Raw genomic sequence first — 25,160 nt, forward strand, 5'->3', positions numbered from 1 at the left:
GTAACAATTACATAAACATTTCAATTTCAATTTCAATTCGAATAATTACGATAATCTAAAACTAAACTAAATTAAACATTTCAATTCAAATTCACATAAACGTAACGAACCTAACCAATCCAAAATCTCTAACCAATCCAAAATCTCACTAATCCAAAATTTATAACCTAACTAATCACGTTCCAAAAAAAAAATCAACGAGAGGAACTCATACCTCCACGGTCGCGGGGTAGGCTTGTTGTCAAGGATGGAGTGGGCTCGTCGAGGGCTCAGCTGAGGCGCGCGGCTCGGGGCGGGAAACTGGTCAGGTCGACGGGGCGGGCAAGGCTGGTCCGGGCGGCGGGGCGGACAAGGCAGGTCACGGCCGGCGGGGCTGGAAGAGAGAGAGAGAGAGAGAGACAGAGTGAGATTGAGAGACGGTGAGATAGAGAGAGAGAGGGGGGGACGTACCTGAGAGCATTTGGTCGGGGGGCTGGGAGGGGCGGCGCGGGTTAAGGGAGAGCGGGGAGTGGAGGGGGACGGCGGAGAGCAGATTTGAAGGAGAGCGGCGACGGCGACTTCGTGGCGGCGGTGAGAGAGAGGGCAGTGGAGAGGGAGGCGACTCGGGCGGCGAGAGAGAGAAGACTGAGAGTGAGAGGGAGTAAAGACTGAGGTTTGACCGAGTGAAAGAGAAGAAGAAGGCTCAGTCGAGTTATAACCCCTTTCCATATTGGGTGCGACATTGTCGCACCTAATAAGCATATTGGGTGCGACATGTCGCACCCAATATGATTTCCCAGACCTAAAAATATTCGGAGGGAATTTGCTGACAACTTTAATTTTTAAAAACATTGGGTGCGACAAATGTCGCACCTTATAGTATTCGGTGCGACGAATGTCGCACCTAATAGTATTCGGTGCGACAATTTTATATCAGGTGCGACAGCGTCGCACCTAATACCACTAAACATTAGCGAAATTTTTTAGTCACCTAATATCCGGTGCGACATGTCGCACCTAATATTGGTTTAGGTGCGACTATTAGGTGCGACATGTCGCACCTAATACCCTTCCGCACCCAATATGTTAATTCGAGATTATTTGATTATTTTCATTATTAAGTTGAATTAAAATATTGATTTAAATTAACGTCATGATGATGATTTTGAAATGTTGAATTAATCTTCAGTAGATTGATGAAATTTGAATGAAAATGATGAGTAAAATGAATTTGATAATTATTGTGATGGTTATGTTGAATTGAAATTAATTTGATGATTGTTATGGTGATTTGTGAATATGTGGAATTGAAATGATTATGATTATGAAGTATGTCGTCCGACCCGACATACAAGTATTGCGACCCCGTCGAAAGACGACCGAATGCAAGCAAATGCAAATTTTACGGGTACATCATTGGCGGTGGTGGAATCACTCGTGTGAAAAATCATTTGACAAACATAGACAAGACAAATAGTGTGAAGATGTGCGACAAGGTTCCTCATGAAGTACATGAGGAAATGTGGGAGCTACTCTACGTACGCTATCAAAAGAAGAAGGAACGTGGGATTTTGTGTGAGTCAATGCGAGCTGACCTCCGAAAAAGTCTAGGGGACTCTGACGAAGAAATAGACGAAGGTCCCGGTGGATCTTCGGGGTTATCTGATCCAAGAAGATCGCACTCCGGGGTCAAGAGGTTGGCCAAAGCCGTCGATCGATTCTTCATTCATGATTGACGAGACATTCAAGACACTCCACGTATAATTAATTACTAATTAGTGTGTTTTATATTTTATCGTACGTGTTGTAATCAAGGTTTGACTTTATGGTACTTTATGTTGAATTTTATCTTGGTTTGAACTTTGTGTTTTATATTTTGTCGTACGTGTTGTAATCAAAGTAATATAGTTTTGTAAAATATGAAAAAGTATGTTTATTTTTGCAAAATATTAGTCTGAATACCCATCGGTTTCCTATATTTTTCCGGTTTCCTCTACGGTAAGCGGTTTCTTACCGGTACAGATTTCTTTTTTTTTTTGTTTGTTTGTTTGTTTTTTTTTTTTTTCTGAATACCCATCGGTTTCCACTCCGGTAAGCAGTTTCTCCCCAAAATTGAAGTCCCGGAATGGTAACGGTAACGGTAAGGCAATCCTTGCTCACAACTCTAGTCCTTCTGTTTACTTTCTGTTAAAACTGTTAAATACTTAAAGGATAAAACTGTAAAATCATATTTTTTTTATATAATGTTTTATTCATTCCTCTCTCTCTCTCTCTCTCTCTCTCTCTCTCTCTCTCTCTCTCTCTCTCTCAGATCCAAGGGTTAAAATCTCACGCGAGATGGGGGTATCCCGCGCGAGATCTCGCAAAAAATGAAAGCTGCGAGAAAGGTATGATCTTATCCCGCAAGTTGTTGCATTTCTCGCAAAATCTCGCGCTATTTCTCGCATCCCTCTCAATCTCGATCATGAGATATCTTCATTTTTCGTCCGTCATATGTTCATTTTTGCTCAAATCTTGCCGTTTTCCGCCATTTTATGCAGGATAAGTGTTCGGGTGTTATTTTGATTTTTTTTTGTTAATTTTTGAATGGATTTTCCGCCCGATTTAGACTTTAGATGTTGATTTTTGAATGATTTTTAATGAAATTATGATGTACGAAGAAGAAGACATAGATTTTGATCTTTGAGTATTTGTTCACTTGATTTTATATGGATTTTTTATAATCCGAATTTAGGTAGTTATTTGAATAATTACATGATATTGTTAATGTTGATGTTGTTTTAAAATGAGTTTTTTTTAATCCGAATTTAATTATTTATTTTGTTGATTTAGATGTAATTTGTAATTAATTTGATCTAAATGTGAATTGATTTGTACTCTATTAGAATTCTATGTGTGTGAAATGTTGAAAATTTTACTTTAAAATTTAATTTTTTGTGTATCCTAAATTTAAATAAAATTTAATTAAAAAATTGTTTAAATACCCCGCGGAATACTTTTTTTTAGACGGTATATCCCGCGGAATGTAGTTTACCACATGGTACGAGATACCCCGAACGTTCATCAAATACCACGGAATACTACGGTTCGAGACGAGATACCCCCAAAATTAAAAGTGCGGTATGACCGCGAGATGCGAGATTTCAATCCTTGCTCACATAAGAGTTCAAATTGCTTGGACTTTGTTCAGATTGCAGCATTTTATTTACAGTTTTACCCTTTATTATTATGTTAGATATTTAACGGTTTTTAGAGAAAATAAACAAAAGGATTAGAGTTGTAAGCAATCATTAATTTAGGGTAAACGTTTGTCAATAAAATTTCAATCAAGGGACATGTCATTACACACGTAAAAAGTCAAGGGGCATTGATATCATATATCCTAATTAAACAAAACAAAAAAAATTGATTGGACTATTTACAATGATTCCCTCTTAACTCTTATACGTTTAAGACTTCGCCCTTTAATGTTAAAAATTGTACAAAACTTGCCTTACATCATAACAAGTGTAGTCCTTCTATCAAATATTTAACCTACCTTAAACTGAAAACACTTACATGGAGTAATATTTAATGGTAAAATTGTAAAGTCAATTTTAAGTTAAAAAAAAAATAAAAAAATAAAAAATTATTCCCACATTCATCTCTTCTCTCTCACTCTCTCTCCAGATTTCACCGATGCTCTGGTTTGTGATTATTTTAAAAAAATTCCCACTCAAAATCCAATACAAAAAAAAAAAGGGGTGTAGCAATGAATGGAAAATTAAAAAAAAGCGGTAAATAATTTGAAGGACACAACTCACGCACTTTTATAATCTTCACGACTAAACCACCTAATCTTCGCCTATCATTCTCAGGTTGAAACGTGAAACAAACAAATCATCGTTTGATCATTTTCCCTGATTTTCCTTCACAGATGAAGAACACCTCTTCTCCGTCTTCTTCACCACCGCCACTTCTTTACTTAGTTCTTCGATTCAGGTTCCGATCGTCTCTCCTCCGTTCCTTTTCTTCCTCACAACCCTAACCTCCTCCGACGGAACTCCACTCCTCTCATCTATCACTCCCTCACCGCCGCGAACTCCATCTTTGTCGAGCCCAAGCTCCGGCCACTTCCCATCTCGACTCTCCCTCCGCCGCCGCAATTCGCCTACCTAACTATTAGTTGTGATGATTATGAAAGTGTAGCGAATATTAGATGGTTTAGTTGTGACTAGCCCTGTGGATTCGCTGTCGGAGACCACGGCGTCAAGGACATCGACTGGGTGTCCTCCGGTCTCTATCCGATCACTTGGCGGGGACGTTTTTTTAAGAAAGATTTATGCTACCAATCCCAGATTTGGGCTTCTTTTCTCACCAATCACTACTACAAATATAGTTTTCTGATGCGCATGACTATCAGGTGTGACTAGTCGCACCTAAAAGTCGCATCTAAATGACTTTCTGGTGCGACTAGTCGCATCAGATTGTCAACCAGAAGTCCAAAAACTTTTGCTAATTTTTTTTTTCTTTTGAGTATCAGGTGCGACAAAGTCGCACCTGATTGTTAAAAAAACTTTCAGGTGCGACAAAGTCGCACCTGATTGTTAAAAATTTTTAAGCGGGCCAATTCTCCCCCTCATTTTTTCATTCAGTTTTAAAATGAGAAATAAATTAAAAGAAAAGAAATGAAACGGGAAAGAGAAAGAGAAGAAAGAAGAGAGAAAGGGAAAGAGAGAGAGGGAGCCGAGAAGAGACGTCACCGAGAGCTCCATCGCGCGCGCGTCCCAGCCGAGCAGAGCGCCACCGCCGCGAGCTCGCCGTGGCCGCCGTGACCCATCCTCCACCGCGCGCTTCAGGCCGAGAGAAGAAGAAGAGGAAGGAGTGGCGGCGAGGAATTTTGGCGGCGGCGGAGTTGAGATCTCGCGGAGGCGCAAGGCAACCGTGGGGAAGAAGAGGGCGACGAGTATCTCCGACCGAGACTCAAAATGAACAAAGGTACAACCACAAACCCAATTTCTAGGGTTTCAGATTTAAAGATTTGGGGCTTTTGTGAAATCCGGTTTAAATCTCTCGTTTATGTCTAAATTTTGCTCGTTGGGTTGTTTGAGTTTTGGATTCGATGATGATTCTTAGTTATGGATTAAATTGGTTGTTGGAATTTTCTCTCATTGCCTCTGTGTTGACCGATAAGGTGACTTGGTTGAGCTTGTTTGGCAGAAAGTTGGATATGGAATCTGAATTGTTGTAAATGTTGAGCTTGCTGAGTCTATGTTGATGGTGTTGGGTCACGTTGTTGGTTTTGTGTTTTTGGTCTCTGTTGGTTTGGTTTTGGCCGAGAGTGCGGGTTGTGTATTTTGGCTGAAAATGATTAAGCATTTTGTTGTGTGTTTTGAGCTGAAATGATATGAGTTTATTGTTTTGGCCGTGAATTGAAACCTAGAATCTGAGAAGTCATGTGATGAGTTAGGAAATTGACGTTTTTTTTTTTAATATGAGAGGTTATATAAATCGACGTGGACAGACCTGTATGACCTGAGTTCTTATTTTTGGATATTTTTCATGGATAGTAGACTGTATGAGCTTTCTAAAATGACCAAGAACATGTAAATCCATTGAGTATTGAATGAGTTATGAATTTCCAAAGTTTGTGTTTCGCAGCAGTAAAACGGGATTTCCATAATTGTAACAGCGAATTACGGGCTGTTTTTGAGATAGCTATTCTTGTCATATATATGCTTGTAATATCTCGTTAGAAAGCTACATGAGTCTACTTTCATTTGCCGCTAGAATCAATCGATTTCAAGTTTTGTAGCTCGAGTTATGATGGCTTAAGCGCTAGTGGGTCAGGCTGTCGGGAATTCTTTTGACTTGGCTGAAATGAGTTTGTGATTTTGCTGTGATTCATTGGCCGTGACACTCGCCGTGCGCTCAGCCCCGGCCCCGCTGCCTCCGAGTCCCAGCCACCGAGCCGCTGTCCCCGAGTCCCCGGCCGGCCGTCCTAGGTTAGTGTATATATTAGTTTTTTTTTTATATAATCATATATTAGTTAGTTAGCTAGGTTAGTTAGGTTGATAAATATATATTAGTGTATTAATGTGAAATATGTAAGTTAATATATGTTAATAATTGTAAATGTTAATTAGATAGTTAGTAATTTAATTTTGATTAGTTGTTTTAATTTAATTTTGATTAGTTTATGTTAATTGTAATTGTAATTGTAATTAATTTGATAACATGTTAATGCTTTGTAATATGTTTAGGTTAGTGTTTCTATTAAATTATTTATATAATTATTAGTTTAGGTTAAAATTAAGTTTAGGTTAAAATTAGTTTAGGTTAAAATTAGTTTAGGTTAAAATTAAGTTTAGGTTATAATAATGTGATTAGTTTAGGTTAAAATTAAGTTTAGGTTATTTGTATGATTAGTTTAAGTTTAAATTTTCCTGAAAAATGAATGAATATTTTTTTTTCCTTTTTTTTGTAAGTAATTTATTGGATAATTTAATAGTTAAAATCTTTAAATCTAATAAATATGAACATTTGTATTATTCATATTTATGTTAATAGACTTGGATATAACTTTTAAATTTTAGTTTTTAAATCATAGAATAACTCCCTATATGGAACCCGATATGGTTCTTCAAATTTTAGTTTTAATATGCTGATTATATATTGTAATATATAATCAGCATATTAATTTTTTTTTAAAAAGATAAAGAGCATCAGGAGCGACTAGTCGCACCTGATAGTCAAGACTTTCAGCCTGATAATATAAGACTTTCAGGTGCGACTAGTCGCACCTGATAGTCAAGAGGACTATCAGGTGCGGACTTTCGGGTGCGACTTTGTCGCATCTAAAGTCGCACCTGAAAGTACTTTCAAGTGCGATTTTTGCACTTTCAGGTGCGAAAAAAGTCGCACCTGATACTATATTTTGTACTAGTGAATTATATATATCTATATATGTATTATTTTTGGAAGGAGTTTTCATCTATTATATTGTTTTATCAAACATCTATTACATTTTATTGTTAGCGTTCTTTGCTTCAAAGATTGCTTGTGTTCTAAGCTGCTCAATGGTTTCCGTTTCTACAAGCCATATCTACAACAGTATCAATAATTTACCCAAATTTAACGTGGTAAATAGCTTAATCAATGTGTTGTTGGAATGTCAATTTGATCCCACTGTACTGCTGAATGGCGGGCTTCATCTCAGCAGCGCGCGAAGAGTTCAAGGACGCCTTTAAAATGTTTTGCCAATCAAGTGGTTGAGGCCAGGTCCGGCAATCATCCCTTTGCCCCGCGTGAAACGCCCAAGAATGAACACCTTGTACCAATACCCATCAGCATGTTTTGAAGGAATAAACTTTGATCACACAAATATTAATGTTGATGGACAATTTGTGTTTCAATAAGAATAATTATTGGGTATTCTGATTACAGAAAAAAAAAAAGAAGAAAGAAATCTGAGCCTTCTTCGTGATAGACAATCAAGGACTACAGCTTTTTATTTGAAGTATTGGCTATTATTTTTATTTCCATAATGTCTTCAGAATCTTCTATGGTGACCGAAAAAAAAACGTCATAATAAATAGATTTCCCATTTTTATTAGAGTAAAAGACAACGTGGAAAAAAAAAACGTCCTCATAAATTTTCATAAATGCCTCCACATCATCATTTCTCTGCATATGTGAACATATTATTGGTTTATTTTTTTTTAGTTTGAAGATTTTAGGTCCTATGTCTCCATGCCATTTTTCTACAGCTAGCGAGGTGTTGTTTGGTCATCTTCTTCATTAAATACATCCTAATCCTCTCTAGCATAAACAATATGGGTCTCTGTCTAGCTAGTAAAATAGTTCTGTTACCATTGAAACACTCACAGAGGTTGTTAAGGTGTATATCACATCTTGGAGTAGTTCTGAAGTTGGCTCTTGACTAATGCACTGGATTCTTCTCACACAACCAGTTGTAGGCTTCCTCATCCTCATCCCTAATTAAGTTCATCTCTTGGTGAAACTTCTCCACAGAATACTGCTTGGCTGCGGCCATGACATTGTGTTTCAAGAATTGTCCCTTAAATACCTAACCAAATTTTACAAACAAACAAGAAACTGTTAACTTCTTATGCAACCTACTGAAATCATATTTGAAAATTCAAAATAGAAAGTGTTTGAAGTTACTTTACCCGAGTAAAATTGCTTTGCAAGTGAACGAGCACAATGCCTATGCTCAGCTTGCACAGAACCCTCCTCCCACATACCATTGAGTGCCTATAGCCCTTCTGTTTGTCTGTTATGAAAGTCCAATGGTATCCATTGTAGATGTTGATATCATCTCTCAAATAATTTAGAAACCATGCCCAAGACTCTTTACACTCTGACTCCACAACAGCAAAGGTTCGTCATCGCGGCGCGTTCGAGATCCAGTGGTTGGCGAGCTCCAGGCTCAGTTGGCGGCACAACAAGGCGCTATGGAGGAGATGAGGCGAGCCTCGCAACAGCAGATGGAGGAGATGCAGCGACAAATGTTCGCGTTCACACAGCAGCTTTCGCCCTTGCCTCAGATGTCGCCAGGCATGATGCCACAGATGCCTCAGATGTCGCCCGACATGTTGCCACGGATGCCTCAGACGACGCCGTCGCCTCAAATGCACCCGTCGCCTCAGATGCCTCAGACGATGCCGTCGCCTCAAATGCACCCGTCGCCTTAGATGCACCCTATGTATCAGATAATGCCGCCATCAGTTTCAATGGCAGATGCTCAAAGGACGCCGCCAGCTTCAGCAGAGTTCCAGCGAGAGCGTACGAGTGGTAGTGCACGAGAAGGTAGCAACAGTTTCGGAGGAAGATTTGGCGGAAGAGGAAGTAAAACATTCAAGGAGTGATTTACAAACCGAGGAAAGGGAAAGGGAAAGGGAAAAGATAAAGAAAAAGATTGAACATTTTTTTAATTATTTGTCGTACATTATAATTATTATTGTAATCGAAGAACAAACGGATAATTTTTATTATAATTATGAATATTAATTAATGAATTTTCTAATTAATAAACTATTTAGTACATATTATTTTATTACAATCATAGAATTTATAAGCATAACAAAAAAAAACATTTAAAAAAAATACTATCGGGTGCGACTATCCGCACCCGAAAATGAAGCGGGTAGACTTTTGGGTGCGAATAGTCGCCCCAAAGGTCAATATTCCCCGCCAAATTATGGCGGGAAGACCATTGGGTGGTGCGACTTTTTGCACCCAATAGTTTGGCGGGAAGGACATTGGGTGCGACTCGTCGCACCCAAAGGTTTGGCGGGTAGGCCTTTGGGTGCGAAAAGTCGCACCCAATGGCCTTCCCGCGGACTTTTTCGCATCACTTTTGTGACTTATGGGTGCGAATGTGAGTGCAAAAAGCCGTACCTAAAAAGTCGCACCTAAAAGTCATGACCATGGGTGCGACTTTTCGCACCCACGACCTTTAGGTGCGGACTTTCGGGTGCGGAAAAGTCGCACCTAAATGTATCATTGGGTGCAACTTTTGACTTTTAGGTGCGAAAAAAGTCGCACCCAATGCTGTTTTTTGTACTAGTGAGGCAACAGGGAACATGCCATTGTTAGGATCAATTCCTATGGCCGTGAGAAGTTGCCCAGTTTGGTGTCCCTTGATGTGGCAACCATCCAACCCAATCAGTGCCCTAGAGCCAGCTTTGAATCCTGCCTTACCACCACCATAGCAAATGTAAACTCTCTTAAATATTGGATTACCTTCCTCATCTGCCTCTGTTAAGAAATCGATTGTTGTTCCTGAATTGGTCTTCTTCTACTCGGCTTCATAGTCCCACAACCTGGCATATTGGTGTGCATAAGAGCCTAATCTGGAATGTTGTGGTATCTTTCATTTCAGACGCATAGCATACCCACTTGCATGACTCGTCCTTGCAAACTGCTCGAACTCGGTTTCGATCATTCCGTTTGAACTTCAACTCTTTGTCTGCCTTGATAGAATACTCCCTTATGGCATTTTTGAAGACTGCCCCACTTGAAAATACCATGCCCAACTTAATCTTGAGGTCTGCCATGTCAATGTCTTCACGGAATTCTTGAAACTTGGGGAGAATTTTTCTGGACAATTTAGTAGGCTTAGGCTCAGGTTCATCTTCACTAGACGACTCCTCTTCCAGCACAATATTTTCCTCCTCGTTATAGTCACTGTCCTCATCAGAACCGGCTTTGCCATCAATAAGAGGTAGCTTTCCTTTGCCCTTTAATCCTAGACCACGGTCCATAGCAACGCCATTGACTTCAACTTCGTCTTCACTGTTCTCAAATCCACTGTCTTGCTCAAGGTCATAAAGATGGTCTTGACACTCCTCAAACTCTTGATTACGGCCCAAGTCATGTGCTTGACTCTGACCCAACTCCTCTGCTTGACTCTGGCCCAAGTCATCTGCTTGACTCTGGCCCAACTCCTCTGCTTCACTCTGGCCCAAGTCATCTGCTTGACTCTGGCCCAAGTCATCTTGTTCACTCCCTGCTTCAGGCTGGCACAAATCCACTTCAGTCTGGCCCAACTCACCTTCATTTTGGCCCAACTCAGTTTGAGTCTTAGTCAATCTGGTTCAGGGTAAGCCAGGTCTTCATTGTGAATAGGGTCTTCAGGTTGAGTCAGACTCAATTCAGGTTGAGCTTCAGTCAGGTCTTCGATAAGAACTTCAACGTCTCCATCATGCTCAGGGTCTTCAACTTGACTCTATGCCTCATCCACGACTTGACTCTGTCCAGGCTCTCCCTCTTCAACTTCTTCAGGCTCTTCCACTTCAAAGTCTTAAACTTGTTCTTCCTCTTCAGCTCCAAACTCTTCAGCTGTAGGCACTGGGGCAATAGTCCAGACTCTTCTACAACAGATGCATCTTGTACAGGGTAATCAAGATACAAATTCAGTTCTTCAAACTCCTCATACAGCTTTGACACTGCTATAAACAGGCTCAGATCACAGTCCAGGGCAAAGAACTCCCCATAAGGTTCCAGATAGTACATGAGAATCGCTGAGTATCCAAGATTTTTCTCTACAATCTTGTCTAGCTCCAACAACGACAGTCTGTCCACGTCTACGTGGTCTACGTAGTCAATCCGACCACCAACGTAGGTCAAACGCTCATTCACCACTTCCACTCTACCCCCATGATGAACTTTGAACGTGAACATACCAGACCCTTTAACTGAAACAATAATCAAACAATTTTTTAATTAAAATCAACCAAAGTAGTATTAAAATACAACTACTAAACAAATTCAAAAGGACACAAAACCAAAAACAGAAAACAACAACCACTAGTCCACCCATTATTTTGTATTTAAAGCTTCTAACGCTCAAAACTAAGGAAACAACAAAACAATGGTGGTCCCTACTTAGATTCTTTACGAAATCAAAACATAACTCCAACCAAAACCAGACAATGTGGTCCCTACACTTTTCAAACCCTAAAAACAGATCCAAACATACATAAAAAGGGTTTCTCACCATATATGCGCTCTCTGATGAATTTGTCTCTCGACCATCTCTTCTTTTCGTCGGAGACTTGGGTTTTTTTTCTTCGAGCCTGAGATTTTTTCTTCGAGTACGCCGTCGGAGACTTCGCTGGCAAGGTTTTTTTCTTTTTCTATGCCGGAGACTTCATTCTGAAACCTCCTCCAGTGCTGCTAGGGTTCGATTTCGCCGGAGATTTGGATGTCGAAGGTTTCACCATTTTCGCGATGATAGAACAAACCCCCCTAGATTTGTGTGTACGCGGGATTTGTTCTTTCATTTTTTTTAAAAAGTATTTATATTTTTGAAACAATTGTAATATTTAAACATTAAAAGTATTCATTATATGCAAAAATACGATTATACCCTTTCAGAACAGTACACGTCTTAAACATGTGACGACTTTTCGCACCCAAGACCTTTAGGTGCGGACTTTCCGGTGCGAAAAAGTCGCACCTAAAGGTGTTTTTGGGTGCGAAAAAGGACTTTTGCTTGCGAAAAAATTCACACCCAAAAGTCTTTTTTTGTACTAGTGACTTAACGTCCAAGTACTGACGGAAGTGGCTAGTTGTAACACGTGTCTAAGTTCTGAGTTGAGTTCTGCAATATTTCCGAGTACATGGGATGAAATGTAACCGATGTACGAGTCCAGGAGGCAAAAATGTGATTTATTCTTGTTTTTATGATGTTTCTACGCTCTTATTTTGACTAGTCTACGACTTGCCAACTTTTCTTATCTCCCAATTTTTATTCGGGAGCAGGCCCGGCCCAAAGGGGGGGGGGGGGGGCAAGGTCCCCCTTCCAGAAAAAGGCCCCATCTCAGATAGCTTTTTATTTTTATTTTTTATGTAGTTAAATTAAATGGGCTGTGATGTTTCCAACTAACAAAGCCCATAGCATTTGTTTGGTTTGTGTAGTCTTGGCCAATAAAGTCCAACCCAAATTTCAAGACACAAAATAGCATTTTGATCCAATATGCTATCATAACGTTTATTTATTTATTATTATTGAAAGTTGAAACTGTATTTTGATCCCTTATTTATACGGTTATACTCACTTAATTCAATTGATTTATAGAAAGTCCACAAAAAAATTGATGATAATTCAAAAAATAAAAAACTGTCAACATAATTCATAGAAAAAAAAAAGTTAGTACATATGCATCATGAACAAACTATTTTCATATGTTATCTTTCTTCATTTTTTTTAAATTTGTTTTGTTATTTTATTTTATAAGTCATTGATTCATTTTTTCAATTCTTAGCAATAATAAACTAATTAGCCTTAAATATCTCAAATAGGAAATATATATTGGGATATAAATGTTAAAATATAATATAGTTAGAAAGCTTTGAAAATCATGAAGATTTCAAATAAAATAGAAATAGGAACCAAAATTATTAAAAGGCCTATTTTTACCTATCGCCCAAGGCCCCCAAATTCATTGAGCCGCCTCTGTTCGGGAGGCTTTGACTCTTATTTTAATTACGAGCCATATGTTCCTCTATTAATGATCCTCGAGTCATTTAAACTCATACCGGCCTCATGGCATACGTCTTCCTCGGCATATACCGAGTCAATGCTGATCAGTATATGCTCAAATTTACGGGGTAACATATTAGAATAACACTTTTATAAAACCACAGGATTTCTTAAGTTGTTGGATATTGTTATCAGATCCTTAATACTTGTTAACATTATTCATTTTAGGAAGTTTAAAATTGCCCATTCAAAAGCTTGGTTGATATTGAATATTAAATATAAATAATGATGTAATATTAAATATAAATAATGATGTAAAAATTCAATTAATGTCAAGATAAAGGATACAATTATCATTATCTTCATTATTAAATTAAACGAATTCAAATGACTGACTAAGCCACAAACAGTTAGAAATGTTGTTAAAGGATACTATCATCAGAGCAATTAAGTAAAATAAGAAAGGGTAAGTGGTTTTGTCTCAGAAAGAAAAGGAAAGGTAAATAGATAATAAAATAAAAGGTAAGCGGTGATTTTGATACCACAAGCCATAATTAACGGGGATGCGAAATATAAGAAAAGATAAATATCCTGGATAAAGATATACACTGAGAATATATAATGAAATATATCCGCTTAATTACAACAAAAATGGAAATAAGAAAAGTAAGGTTGGTTTCCCGCACAGTTATCCGAATGCAAGTAATAATAGGACAACGAATCTACATACCATAAATATTGGGATTCATGCATAAACAATCCGTTGACTACATCTTCGGTCGCAACATGCATGGCCTATAAAAAGCAGAAACTAAAAGAAACAGTATACAAGAGCGAAGCAATTTAATTAGTAATGGAAAAGTACAGAGGTTTGTTTCTCCTATTCCTCCTCGCGACACTCCTGGCAGCCGCCGAGTCGTCGCTGAACTTCGTTGGCGTTAACTATGGAACCCAAGGCAACAACCTTCCTCCGGCGAGGGAGGTGATCGAGCTGTTGAAGCGCAACAAGGTGGCGAAGATTAGGCTGTTGGAGCCAGCCCCAGAGGTTCTGGAGGCTCTGAGAGGAAGCGGGATCGAAGTCTCCCTGGGAATCCGAAACGAGGACCTCCAACTCATGGCGGCGGACCCGAGCACCACCGTGGCCACGTGGATCGCCACCCACATGGAGCCGTACATCAACGACGTGGTGTTCAGCTACGTGACAGTGGGCAACGAGGTCATTCCGGGGACGCTGGGCAAGTTCGTGGTCCCGGTCTTGCACTGGGTTCAGTCCGTGCTCAATTCGAAACGGTGGACCGGCGTGAAAGCCACCACCGTCGTCCCTGCTTCGGCCTTGTCCTCGTCTGACTCTCCTTCCACCGCCCAGTTCTCCGCTCAAGCCGCTGAGGAGATGAGAGGCGTTATCAGGTCATAACTACACTATCAACCACAATAATTTATTCGGAGCCAAATTAATACTAACTGAAATATCATATATTGTTTGTAAGGGACGACGCGAAACTGACGCAATTAAGAGTATTTCATTATAATTTATTATTACGTAGCAAATTAACATTTGTGACGAATAATAAATACAAATCTTTAATCAGTATTTTTGTTTCTTGAGAGCCCCCTCAAATGTTTTTTTTTTTTAATTTATTTTTAATTTATTGTTTTTCATTATTTTTGTATAGAAAATTTCATATTAACCCTCTCTAGATTTTTATTTTCTAATATATTTTACGACAGAATTTGCTGAAAAAATGTTAAAACTTTTACAATTTTGCTAATCAATTAATCTCGTATTATAATATAATTTCATGTAGCAAATATACATTTGTGACGAATGCTGAATACAGATCTTTTTATCCATATTTTTGTTTCTTAATATAAAAAAGTACAATCGACGATGGAGTCAGGGAAGGAGGGAAGTAAGCTTAGAGCCTCCTCTCAAATGTTAATTTTTTTTTTATACAAAACATTTAATTCCCTTTAGATTTTTATTTTCAAATTAGCCCCTAAAATAATGTATTGGTTATGTGCACAGGTTCTTGTCGTCGGCGGGGTCGCCGCTGATGATCAACGTGTACCCGTACTTTGCATACGCGAAGAACCCAGTGAAGGTGCGGCTGGACTACGCGCTGTTCACGGCGACGGGGGCGGTGGTGCAGGACGGCCCCTTGAGCTACGGCAACTTGTTCGACGCGATGGTGGACTCGTTTGTGTGGGCCATGGAGAGGGAAGGCGTGGCCGACGTCGACATCGTGGTGTCGGAGACGGGCTGGCCTTCCGCCGGCAATGGGGAGTACACCACCCCTACACTCGCCTCCATTTACAACAAGAACTTTGTGGCCCGCATGGAGTCCCAGATCGGCACTCCCAAGAGGCCCGGCGCCTTCATCGAGGGCTACCTCTTCGCCACCTTCAACGAGAATCTCAAGCCCCCCGGCGTCGAACAGAACTTCGGCCTCTTTTATCCCGATATGACTCCCGTTTATCCGGTCTTCAACTAGTCACGTCTAGAGATAGTCTAGCTTGCCTTTTTTTTTTTTTGTTACTACTATTAGTCTTGATGATTTATTGTGTTTTTTTTATATTTAATTATCAACTGTTTCATGATTTAGGATTGGGTGTTTGTTTTCTTCTATGAACAGTAAAATAAATGAAATAAAATGTGACGAATTCTCATTCATCAGATATGAGTGCATGAGTGTACTTATGTCTTATTTTTGTTTCAGTTTGCTATATTAGAGTTCAAATTTTTTTTCAAACCTGTAGCGATCTTGATTCTCTCTAACTGCCGCAAGACTAATTTAGCTACTTTCCAATGGGCTATCTCTAAGTTGTTTCTGCCCAACGCATATCTAGACGCATAACTTGAGCATAAATTAATTTCTTAAGCTTACATGCCAAATCATTTTCATTTTTCAACACATGATTTTGCTGGCTGCACGATATTGATCGTTTCGTGAATGTCCCCGATTGGCGAACACAATCTTAACATTTACCGGATATTAATCAAGAATAAAATGCGCCACTAATTTCATTATAATTCAAATAACCTTTTCGTAGAAAATGCCAGAGAAATCCTAATTATAATGGTACCAAATGACCGGGAATCGTTGTGGCTGTCCTGTGATTCACAAAACATAAATTGAAGATGAAGCTAAAAGACCACTTGAGCATCGATACTCGAGAATGTTGCCTCCCTTGAATGCAAATTCAAAGTATGTCAGAGGAAAAACCAGAAGAGTATCAAGATCCTCCTTTTATTTTTGCTCTTCCATTATCTCCGAGAAAACTAGCCCAATCCACCACACCCTCCCGGCCTTTAAAAGGATCCAAATCTGCCACTTTCCATAATTTAGTTGTCACCCTACATTTCATCAGCGCATGACGACCCATTGCCACACCTCTCACTTCCCCAATCCCTCATTATACATCCTATCACTGAAACTTAGGGATTTAGAGAAAAAGAGAGAGTCTGAATAATAAAATAATAACGTAAGAATGGGAAAATACAATAGTTTGGGTATATAATCCTAATACAACTAAATAAAGAAAAAACTAAAATAACCCTACATAAATAGAATAATGACATTTATATACTATGCTAATATCTCCCCTCAAACTCACGATGCTACAACAATAAGCATTGAGAGTTTGTCAGCTAAGAAGGGGAAGCGCGAAATGGAGTGAGTCTTCGTGAACAAATTATCAATCTGAAAAAAAAGAGGGAACATAGGGCAATGCGATCGTACCAAGCTTTAAATGATGACGAGTGACATGACAGTCAATCTCAATATGCTTTGTGCGCTCATGAAAGACCAAGTTATAAGTAATCTTGATGATACTCTGATTATCACAGTACAGTGGCGTAGCATGATGAAGAGTGACACTCGATCAGCAAGTAACCAACATAACTAAACAGTCTCAGATGTAGTCGTGACCATACCGCGATACTCAGCTTTGGTGGAAGAGCAAGAAATGATATCCTGCTTCTTGATCTTCCACGAGATGAGTGAACCTCCAAGGAAAATACAGAATCCAGTGGTAGACTTGTGATCCATAGGATCGCCAGCCCAATCGACATTAGAATAGGTGCACAACTCTAACTAAGACGAGGAAGGAAACAATAGACTCTGAAACTGAGTACCACGGAGATACCTGAGAATGCAAAGAACATAAGCCCAATGAACTATGGTAGGAACAGTGACAATCTGACTGACACGAACAACATGCACAATGTCAGGATGAGTAACCGTGAGATAAAGCAAGCTCTCTATCACCGTGCGGTATAGACTAGGATTGGGCAGAGGAGACCCGTTAGATGGAGAGCAGCGAGCATTAGTTTCAAGTGGAGTGTAACAGTCTTGCTGTCAGTGCGACGAGTGCGCTAAAAAATATCTGATATATACTTTGACTGAGATAGAAGGTAGATCTTCGGAGAGAAAACCACTTCTATACCTAGATCTTTCATAGCAAAGCACCGAGCCAAGTCAGACTTCAATGATTCAATCACATAATAATCATCGCCGGTAATAATCATATCATCAACATACAAGGACAGAAGGATACGACGTGTACTTGTACGCTTGACAAACAAGGTGGAATCATGCTGACTAGGAAGAAAGCCAAAGGAGGAGATCACGGTGGATAACTTCTCAAATCAAGCTCGAGGAGTTTGTGTTAGACCATAGAGAGCTTTGCGCAGCTTGCACACATGACCGGGCTGATGCACAACACTTGGAGGAGATGTCATGTAGACTTCCTCGTGAAGATCACCATACAAGAAAGCATTCTTCACATCCATCTGAGATATCTTCCACCGATGAATGGAAGCCATGACGATTATAGTGCGGATGGTCATCATCTTTGCAAATGGAGTAAAAGTCTCTTCATAATCCATACCTAATCTTGTGAATAGCCTTTAGTAACAAGACGAGCCTTGTACCGCTCCACAGACCCATCAGATTTGGTCTCGATCTTATAGACCCAATGAGAGTCAATGGCTCGCTTCCTTGATGACAATGGTACGAAGTCTCAAGTGTGAGTCTAATGTAGAGCAGTAAGTTCATCAGCCATAGCAGTCTACCAAATGAGGTCAACAACAACCATCTGTAGGACAAAGGCTCAGACAAAGAGTGAAGAGACACGAGAAAGGAAATAAAAGAGGTAGAGTATGAAGAATAAGCAAAGTCGGGAAGTTTAGTGGACATGCAAGGACAAGTGGACTGACGCAGAGAAGGATGATTCGCAATCTTTAGCGATGGTCGAGCAATCGGAGTAAGGGAGGTCGGAGGTGTGTGTGTGTCTTGGGAACCAAAGTATCAGTCATTGGTATCAATATCAAAAGGATCAATACGAATAAGTTCATCCTGGGTCATGTGATGAGAACTAGCAGGAGCATAGAAGAGAGAAATATGCTCTAAAAATACAACATGACAAGAGACATACAATTTTTTACTAACCGGATCAAAACAACGATATCCCTTTTGACCAATACCATAACCCAAAAAGACACAAAAAACAGACTTATGAGATAATTTATCGCGCTCGACATGAGGTCAAAGCACAAAACAAGTGGAACCAACACGCAAAGGGGCATAATCATTGACATTTTTCCCAACAATTCAAAGGAGGAAAACTTGAGTTGTGAGATGTTGAGATTCTGGGATTCTGTTTATGACATACGCAGCGATATGGATAGCTCCCCCCCCCCCCCCCCCCAACCCAACAAAAAAAAAACTGGGAACCTCGGCGGACAATAGGAATGAGTGAGTGGTCTTAACAAGATGATGTTGTTTTCTTTCAGCGACACCGTTTTGTTGAGGCATGTCGGTGCATGAGGTTTGCTGAATGGACCTATTAGAAGCAAGAAACTGACAAAAATCGTCAAAAGTATACTTAACCTCTAAATCACAACGAAAACATTTACTGACAGCAGAGTGTTGTGTTTTTACAAGATCTCTAAAATCACGATAAATGCCCAAAAAAAATCATATCTATACGCTTCATTAGATAAACCTAAGTGTAACGAGTGAAATCATCAATAAATGAAACGTAATATCTAGAACCACCCTTAGTAGACATGAGAGAATGTCACCACACATAAGAATGCACAATATCAAAGGGAGCAAGAGATGACGAAACACTTTTTTGGTTTGGAACCACTACTATTAGAAATATCATGGGAGTTCAAATGTCCTAAAGCTCCCGTAGAAAAAAAAAATACAAACGAGATGCTGAAACATGACCCAAACTAGAATGCCACAAATAATAATCAGTCGACAAATGACTCAAACGAAAAGAAGATAAATCCATACTTGAGGCAGCCACATCCGATACTTTGAGTTCATTCAAGACATAGAGTCTCCCCTGCCTACGGCTTGTCCCAATCATCGTCTGAGACCGTGATCCTGAGCATAACAAGTGGAAGAAGAAAAAGAGACTAAGAAACAAGATTCACAGAATTGATTGACATACACAAGATTTATAGCAAGACTAGGGATATAGTAGACATAAAGAAGAGAAATATGAGATGTAACAACAGAACCAACACCCTCCAATGGCATTGGGGTGTGATCGGCGGTCATAATGGGAAGAGATGAACGACAAGACAATGACACAAAATATGGAAGTGATGAGAGATATGGTGGGAGGCACCCGATTCAAGTATCCACCAGGAGGATGGTATATTTGGGGCTGGCGAGGAGGACAAAAATTTTGACGAAGATGCTGACATAGCATGAGGCTATGAGACAAGGAATTGTTGGAACAACTCAAATATGTATGGATCCACAAATAGGAAAAAAAACATCGTAGGTGAACTGAGGTGGACGAGGTGTCCACGGAGCCGTCAGGCAGTACTGAGACTGGGGTGGGCATTGTTGTTGAGGTGGTCGTTGTTATATTCTTGTGCTTTGCCTCTGCTCAACAAGATTGGACATTGAACCTTCCAATGCCCTTTCTCCTTACAAAAAAACACACTTATCAAGAGGGAATATCATCGATGGCTTGGGCGCACTACCACTGGACGGCCGATACGGGACAGTAAGGACAGCAGGGCTGCGGGTGGTGGAGTCTCCTTGTCAATCTTAGACTTGAGAGGAACATCTTCGGCCAGCAGCTCGTTGACCACAAAATCAACGAAAGAAAAAGGACTGCGGTGAAGAATCGCACCACGCAATCCCTCAAAGTCGTCGTGAAACGTCATAAATACTGAACTAATCGATGCTCTTTGCGTTGAGAGATGTAAGCCTTCATGCCCTCAACTCAGCTGACCCAGTCAATGCCAAACTGATCCCACAACAAGGACATGGTAGAATAGAACTCCTACATACTCATACCGCTCTGCCGAAGCGCCCGAATATCCATCTCCAACTGATACTGCTTGACAAAGTTAGACTGAGCATAGAGTCTCTCCAAATGTTCCCAGACCTCCTTCGCAGTCTCGTACTTCGCCAACTGAGCACCGATTGAGTGGCTAACAGAATTGTTAATCCACGTGATAATCTTCGCATTATTAGCCTCCCAAACGTCAATCGTAGTCGCAAAATCAGTTGCCTTCTCATCAGAGGGCTTAGGCCGCACACCGGTTACGTAACTCAACATAGATTTTCAACATAGAAAATTCCTCATAACATAACTCCAATATGAGTAATTTTTTACATCCAATTGAACACCAATCGCCTGAATGGAATCATCTCTACGACACATCATATCGAAAACACCAATCCAAGTACTCCAAAAAAAGTAATCTAAACAAACCAAGAGAAACCCCAAATCGAAATCCAAAATTGCAATCAGCAACGCATCCAAACAACACCAAATCGATGGACAGAACAATTATCCAAGAAATTACGACATCCACAAATCGAAAAAACGTAGCTCGACTCGCCGATCCGCGAACCCCTCTTAACCCCAGCGAACTCACCGCAGAGTTCAATCCACGAGAAGCGTAGTTGATATGTTAACTCTCTTCAATCGATCAACAAAATCATGAGTGAAGGAGATGGTTCTGATACCATGAAACTTTAGAGATTAAAAAAAAAAAAGTCTGAATAATAACATGAGAATGGAAAAATACAATAGAATAATGATGAATATATACTAGACTAATAATCACAATATTAGATTTCGTTCGAATCTAATCATTGCATAATTTTTAAATGAAAGCCTTTACCTTTACGGCTAATATATGGATCGATGTGTCTTATAGTTTAGTGGTATTATCGTTATCGTGTTGTTTTTAGTCCATTATTTAATCATGTAGTCTCGATTATTTTCACCATTCAATGATCGTATTGATTAGAATTCAGCTGTATAATCGCGACCGTATCATTGTGATCCATTATTTATTTGTGTTACCGTTTTCGACCCAGCTAAGAATTTACTCATTTATTTAGAAAGCTTAAAATCGTATCATTCCTTATAGCAATTAGCAATGTCCACAGCTCGACAGGAAATAAACGAACGAAAAGCTTATTTAAGATATCAATAATGAAATATATATTTTCAACAAAAAAAGTTATTCATAATTACCACAACATGTAAGCAAAAACATACAAAATAACAAAAAAAAATGCGACTATGCGTTTAAAAAGGCCGTTCTGTCTTTAGAGCTCTGGCTTTAAATGAAAATTATACCCGCAGGTTATTCATATCCTACAACTCGTTGATGAGAAGGAAAGCAGATTCACTCTCTGTGTTCTCTTCAGTGGCATCGATGTCTTTGTGGGGAAATCCGATCTGGGAGACATACCTTTCATTACTCAAAAGCCCGGCCTCCTTCAACATTCCCATCAAAACATCCTTGCTCTCGAGATCCGCTTCTTGGTCACACAGATCGAGGAAGGCCGAGACGTTGGAAGGCCATGGCCTCCAGTTCCCGGGGCCCGCGGCCGCGAAAGACTCTTTCCAATAAAACAGAGCCTCAGAGAGTTTCCTCACTGCCAGGTGTCCCACAGCGAGTGCCTCCCACGTCCCCGCATTAGGCTTCCCACCGACCTCAACGATGTGCTCGGCGTACTTTATGGCTTTCTCGAGATTCCCGTTCTTCACGTGGTGGTTCATAAACAAGTTTGCGATTCTGGAGTCGTACGAGGCTTTGAACGGCAACCATTGCTCGTACATCTCGTCAGCCGCTTCGATGTCGCCTATCCTCAGCAAAGAAGAGATGATCGCGTGGTAACCCGTATTCGGAATTGTCGGAAAAACTGCCTTGTAAATGTTCCACACGCGGAGAATCTCCTCTTTGTTGCCGATGCTTCCGTAACAGCTCAGGAGGTAGTGATACGGAATCCGGTCCCGGCCGGTGATTTTGCTCTCGACCATCCTCAGATACTCCTCGGCCTTCCCAAAATTCCTCATCTTGATGTACAGCGCAGCCAACGTGCTGTACGTCGACCAGTTGGGATTGATCGTCTCGTCCGATCTCATCTTCTCAAACACTTCTTCCATCCCTTGTGCCGTGCCTTGAGCTCCACGGCAGGCCAACCAGATATTATAAGTGTAGACGTCGAGCGGGATTTTTTTCTCAGTCATTTCCACGACCATCGCCTCGGCTTTCTCGAACTCCTTGAGGTTCATGTAAAGGGTCATCATCACGTTGAAAGGAAGAGTGTCTGTGGCGAAACCCTTGGCTCTCATCTGATCGAGCAACGATTCCGCCTTTTCTTTCCTTTTGGAACGTACGTAAGCGTGAAGGAGAGAGCCGTATACCCTCCGGTCCTTGGTGGATTCCGAGAGGCCGAGAAAGAAATTTTCGGCCCCGGAGATCCCGCGAACCTTGCCTATCAGATCAAGGTGAATCGCAGCGTCGCTCGAGGACATTTTGAACCTCTCTCCTCTGCTTCCCATCCATTCATACACCTGCAAACAGAAACGGACAAAATGTTAGAAGTTGAGGCCGATGAGAGTGGAGATACACAATCATTTTTGTGCAATCACGATGCACTAATACATGATCATGGAGATTCGCAAGAACATTAGTCTATTAAGAGATGGCGTTCAAGCTCACTCAAGCCTATACTACAAAATGAAAATGTTAATGTTAACTTGCATCTCTCACTCACAAACCTCAAGTAGCAATTCTAGTTATTGATGAGGTTATAAACGACTTCTCAATATTCACGCAACAACAGAAAAAAAATTGAATGTTTCAAGTCATCTGCGAGTAGGAGAAGACTCTCCTCCTAAATAATTATATGGAGCAAAACAATTTGAATGTTCAATTCCTTAACACACCAGTTTTAAAAAAGAAAGAAAATAAAAAGCAGCACACCTATCAAGAAAATTCACGGAATAAGATCAGCTTGTCTAAGCTCTAACACTTCTCGACTAATGCTACAGAAAAAAGTCCCCAAAAAATATCACAGAAAAATCCCTTCTTTTCCTGCCAACACTGAGAAAACCCCTAAAACGTTATCCAAAGCCCACCATTTCAACCAAAACCCATATATGAAGAACACACAAAATACGCAAGAACCTTATTTTATTCCATGTGTAAACGTACCTCAAGAGCACGAGCATATTTATTGTACTTTCTGAGCTCTTTGACAACCCTGCAGAGCTCCCATTTCCGGAGCTGTTTGCCTTCTCTATCACACTGTTCGAGCACAGACTGAGAGCCCATTTCAGGGTTCTTCATCATCGACAACTTCTTGAATATCACGCTCCAATTCGTCGTCGGACGGCGCTCGTAGTCCACCGCGCCGTGGCTCTTGACTTTCGACACTGAACATCTCACTCTGACGAACCTCTTTCTCTCGCAGCTCTGTGGCCTAAAACTCTGTGCTACGGGTTGGAATGGCCGAGAGTATGAGAGCGCTGAGGACAGAGACGCGTTCGGGTTCTTCAGAGAACTCTGTAGAATCATTTTCTTCGTTTGTGTGTGTGCGAATGAAGAGAAGAAGTTCGACTATGAAACACAAACACCCAATTGAACGAAAAGGGTTTAAGCTTGGGTGCCTGTCTGATGTTGATAAAATCATATTAATTTACCTTTTTATCCCTGCCCTTAACGAGCAAATTAAGTTAACCCCCGGTAAACAGAGAGAGTGAGAGGGTGAGTGTTTTTTTTTAATGAATGATCCATTCTTACCAAAATTTAAGTCATAATCTCCTCTTTAAATGAAACTTATAATATCATACAAATACTTTTTTATTCAATAAGATAAATAATTTGTTTTAAAAAACCTGATTAAAAAAAAAACGCAACCCACCTCCCCAGCTCCAACGTCACCGTCGCTCGCCATCTCCGACGACTTTTACCGTCAACATTTTCAGTGACCTCCATCGTAATCATTTTGTGCAACCTCCATCGCCAACATCTCCGGTAAGAAAGTTATGTTAATATTAAAGATGCTTACGCTACAAAATATTTAGAATTGTAACATTACACTCTACATATATTTTCACGATATTTCGCAATATTTACGTGTTGTCGGTCGTTCTCAGAAAACCTGAAAACATTTAATTCTATGTGACTTATTGCATTGAATTATGAATTCTAAGGTCCAACAGACTGGGTCACTAAAAAGCCCATCAAAAGTCCATACAGGCTAAGGCTCACTCAAAAGAGGCCCATCTTGATCATCCACAAAGCAATGCTCACCCGCGTACTGCGCAGTGAGGTATGCGGCACGCGAAGTGCTTGGCGCGCCGCAACTAGGCACCAACGGTCTCCTCGCGTGTGCTTGCTTCAAAAAATTTGGCATGCGCACAACATCCGGTGCACCGCGCTTGTTAAGTGGCGCGTCGTGTCAGTCAAGTGGCGCATCATGCCCGCGCGCTTCATGCCATGCGTTCAAAGGCCGTCCTTAGCCTCCACATCCACTATGAATACCCCTCCACAGATAGGGTCAGGTACACACTTTTTCTTTGGTGAACACATACATTCTCTCTCAAGATCACTCGATTCCAAAGTTCGGAAACGCTACCGAGGACCCTCCCCCCCCCCCCCCCTCGTTTACTCTGTCAGCACACCTTTCTAAAAATATTCAACTAATGAATAATGGCCCCCTACCTCACATAGCAATCATACTAATGTTAAGCGTTGGAGTGCGCGCCAAAGGCACTGCCTTTGCGACAGTGATTTAAATGTCGCCGAAAATCTTTGATTTTCTCCGATGTTGTTGTTTTCGTCGTAAAACGGCCGACGAACTTACAGTAGTTGTTTTTCATGTTTTATCATCCGATTATCGGAGAA

The 25,160-nt window shown here is 40.3% G+C and overlaps 1 protein-coding gene and 1 pseudogene across 1 annotated transcript; one reads left to right on the forward strand and one right to left on the reverse strand.

Annotated features, from left to right (window-relative positions):
• Positions 1-13,823: 13,823 nt before the first annotated feature.
• Positions 13,824-15,462, forward strand: LOC149390468 (putative glucan endo-1,3-beta-glucosidase BG4 pseudogene; annotated as a pseudogene).
• Positions 15,463-21,417: 5,955 nt separating this feature from the next.
• Positions 21,418-23,916, reverse strand: LOC149390469 (pentatricopeptide repeat-containing protein At1g02150-like). The gene is made up of 2 exons (XM_089621048.1): positions 23,466-23,916; positions 21,418-22,822 (listed from the first exon to the last, which is right to left on the reverse strand). Exons 1-2 carry the CDS (start codon positions 23,826-23,828, stop codon positions 21,617-21,619), a joined length of 1,569 nt encoding a protein of 522 aa, XP_089477174.1. The 5' UTR covers positions 23,829-23,916; the 3' UTR covers positions 21,418-21,616.
• Positions 23,917-25,160: the final 1,244 nt, after the last annotated feature.

This window comes from Urtica dioica, chromosome 7 (assembly GCF_054948205.1).
Source record: "Urtica dioica subsp. dioica isolate 48M chromosome 7, U.dioica_male_clone48M_v1_H2, whole genome shotgun sequence".
NCBI lineage: Eukaryota > Viridiplantae > Streptophyta > Magnoliopsida > Rosales > Urticaceae > Urtica > Urtica dioica.

What these genes read in the sequence shown, in the direction of transcription:
- LOC149390469 (XM_089621048.1), bottom strand. Translation starts at nt 23,828, where the DNA reads ATGATTCTACAGAGTTCTCTGAAGAACCCGAACGCGTCTCTGTCCTCA. An exon ending in AATATGCTCGTGCTCTTGAG is followed by an intron (nt 22,823 to 23,465) that starts GTACGTTTACAC and finishes TTCTGTTTGCAG; the next exon opens with GTGTATGAATGGATGGGAAG.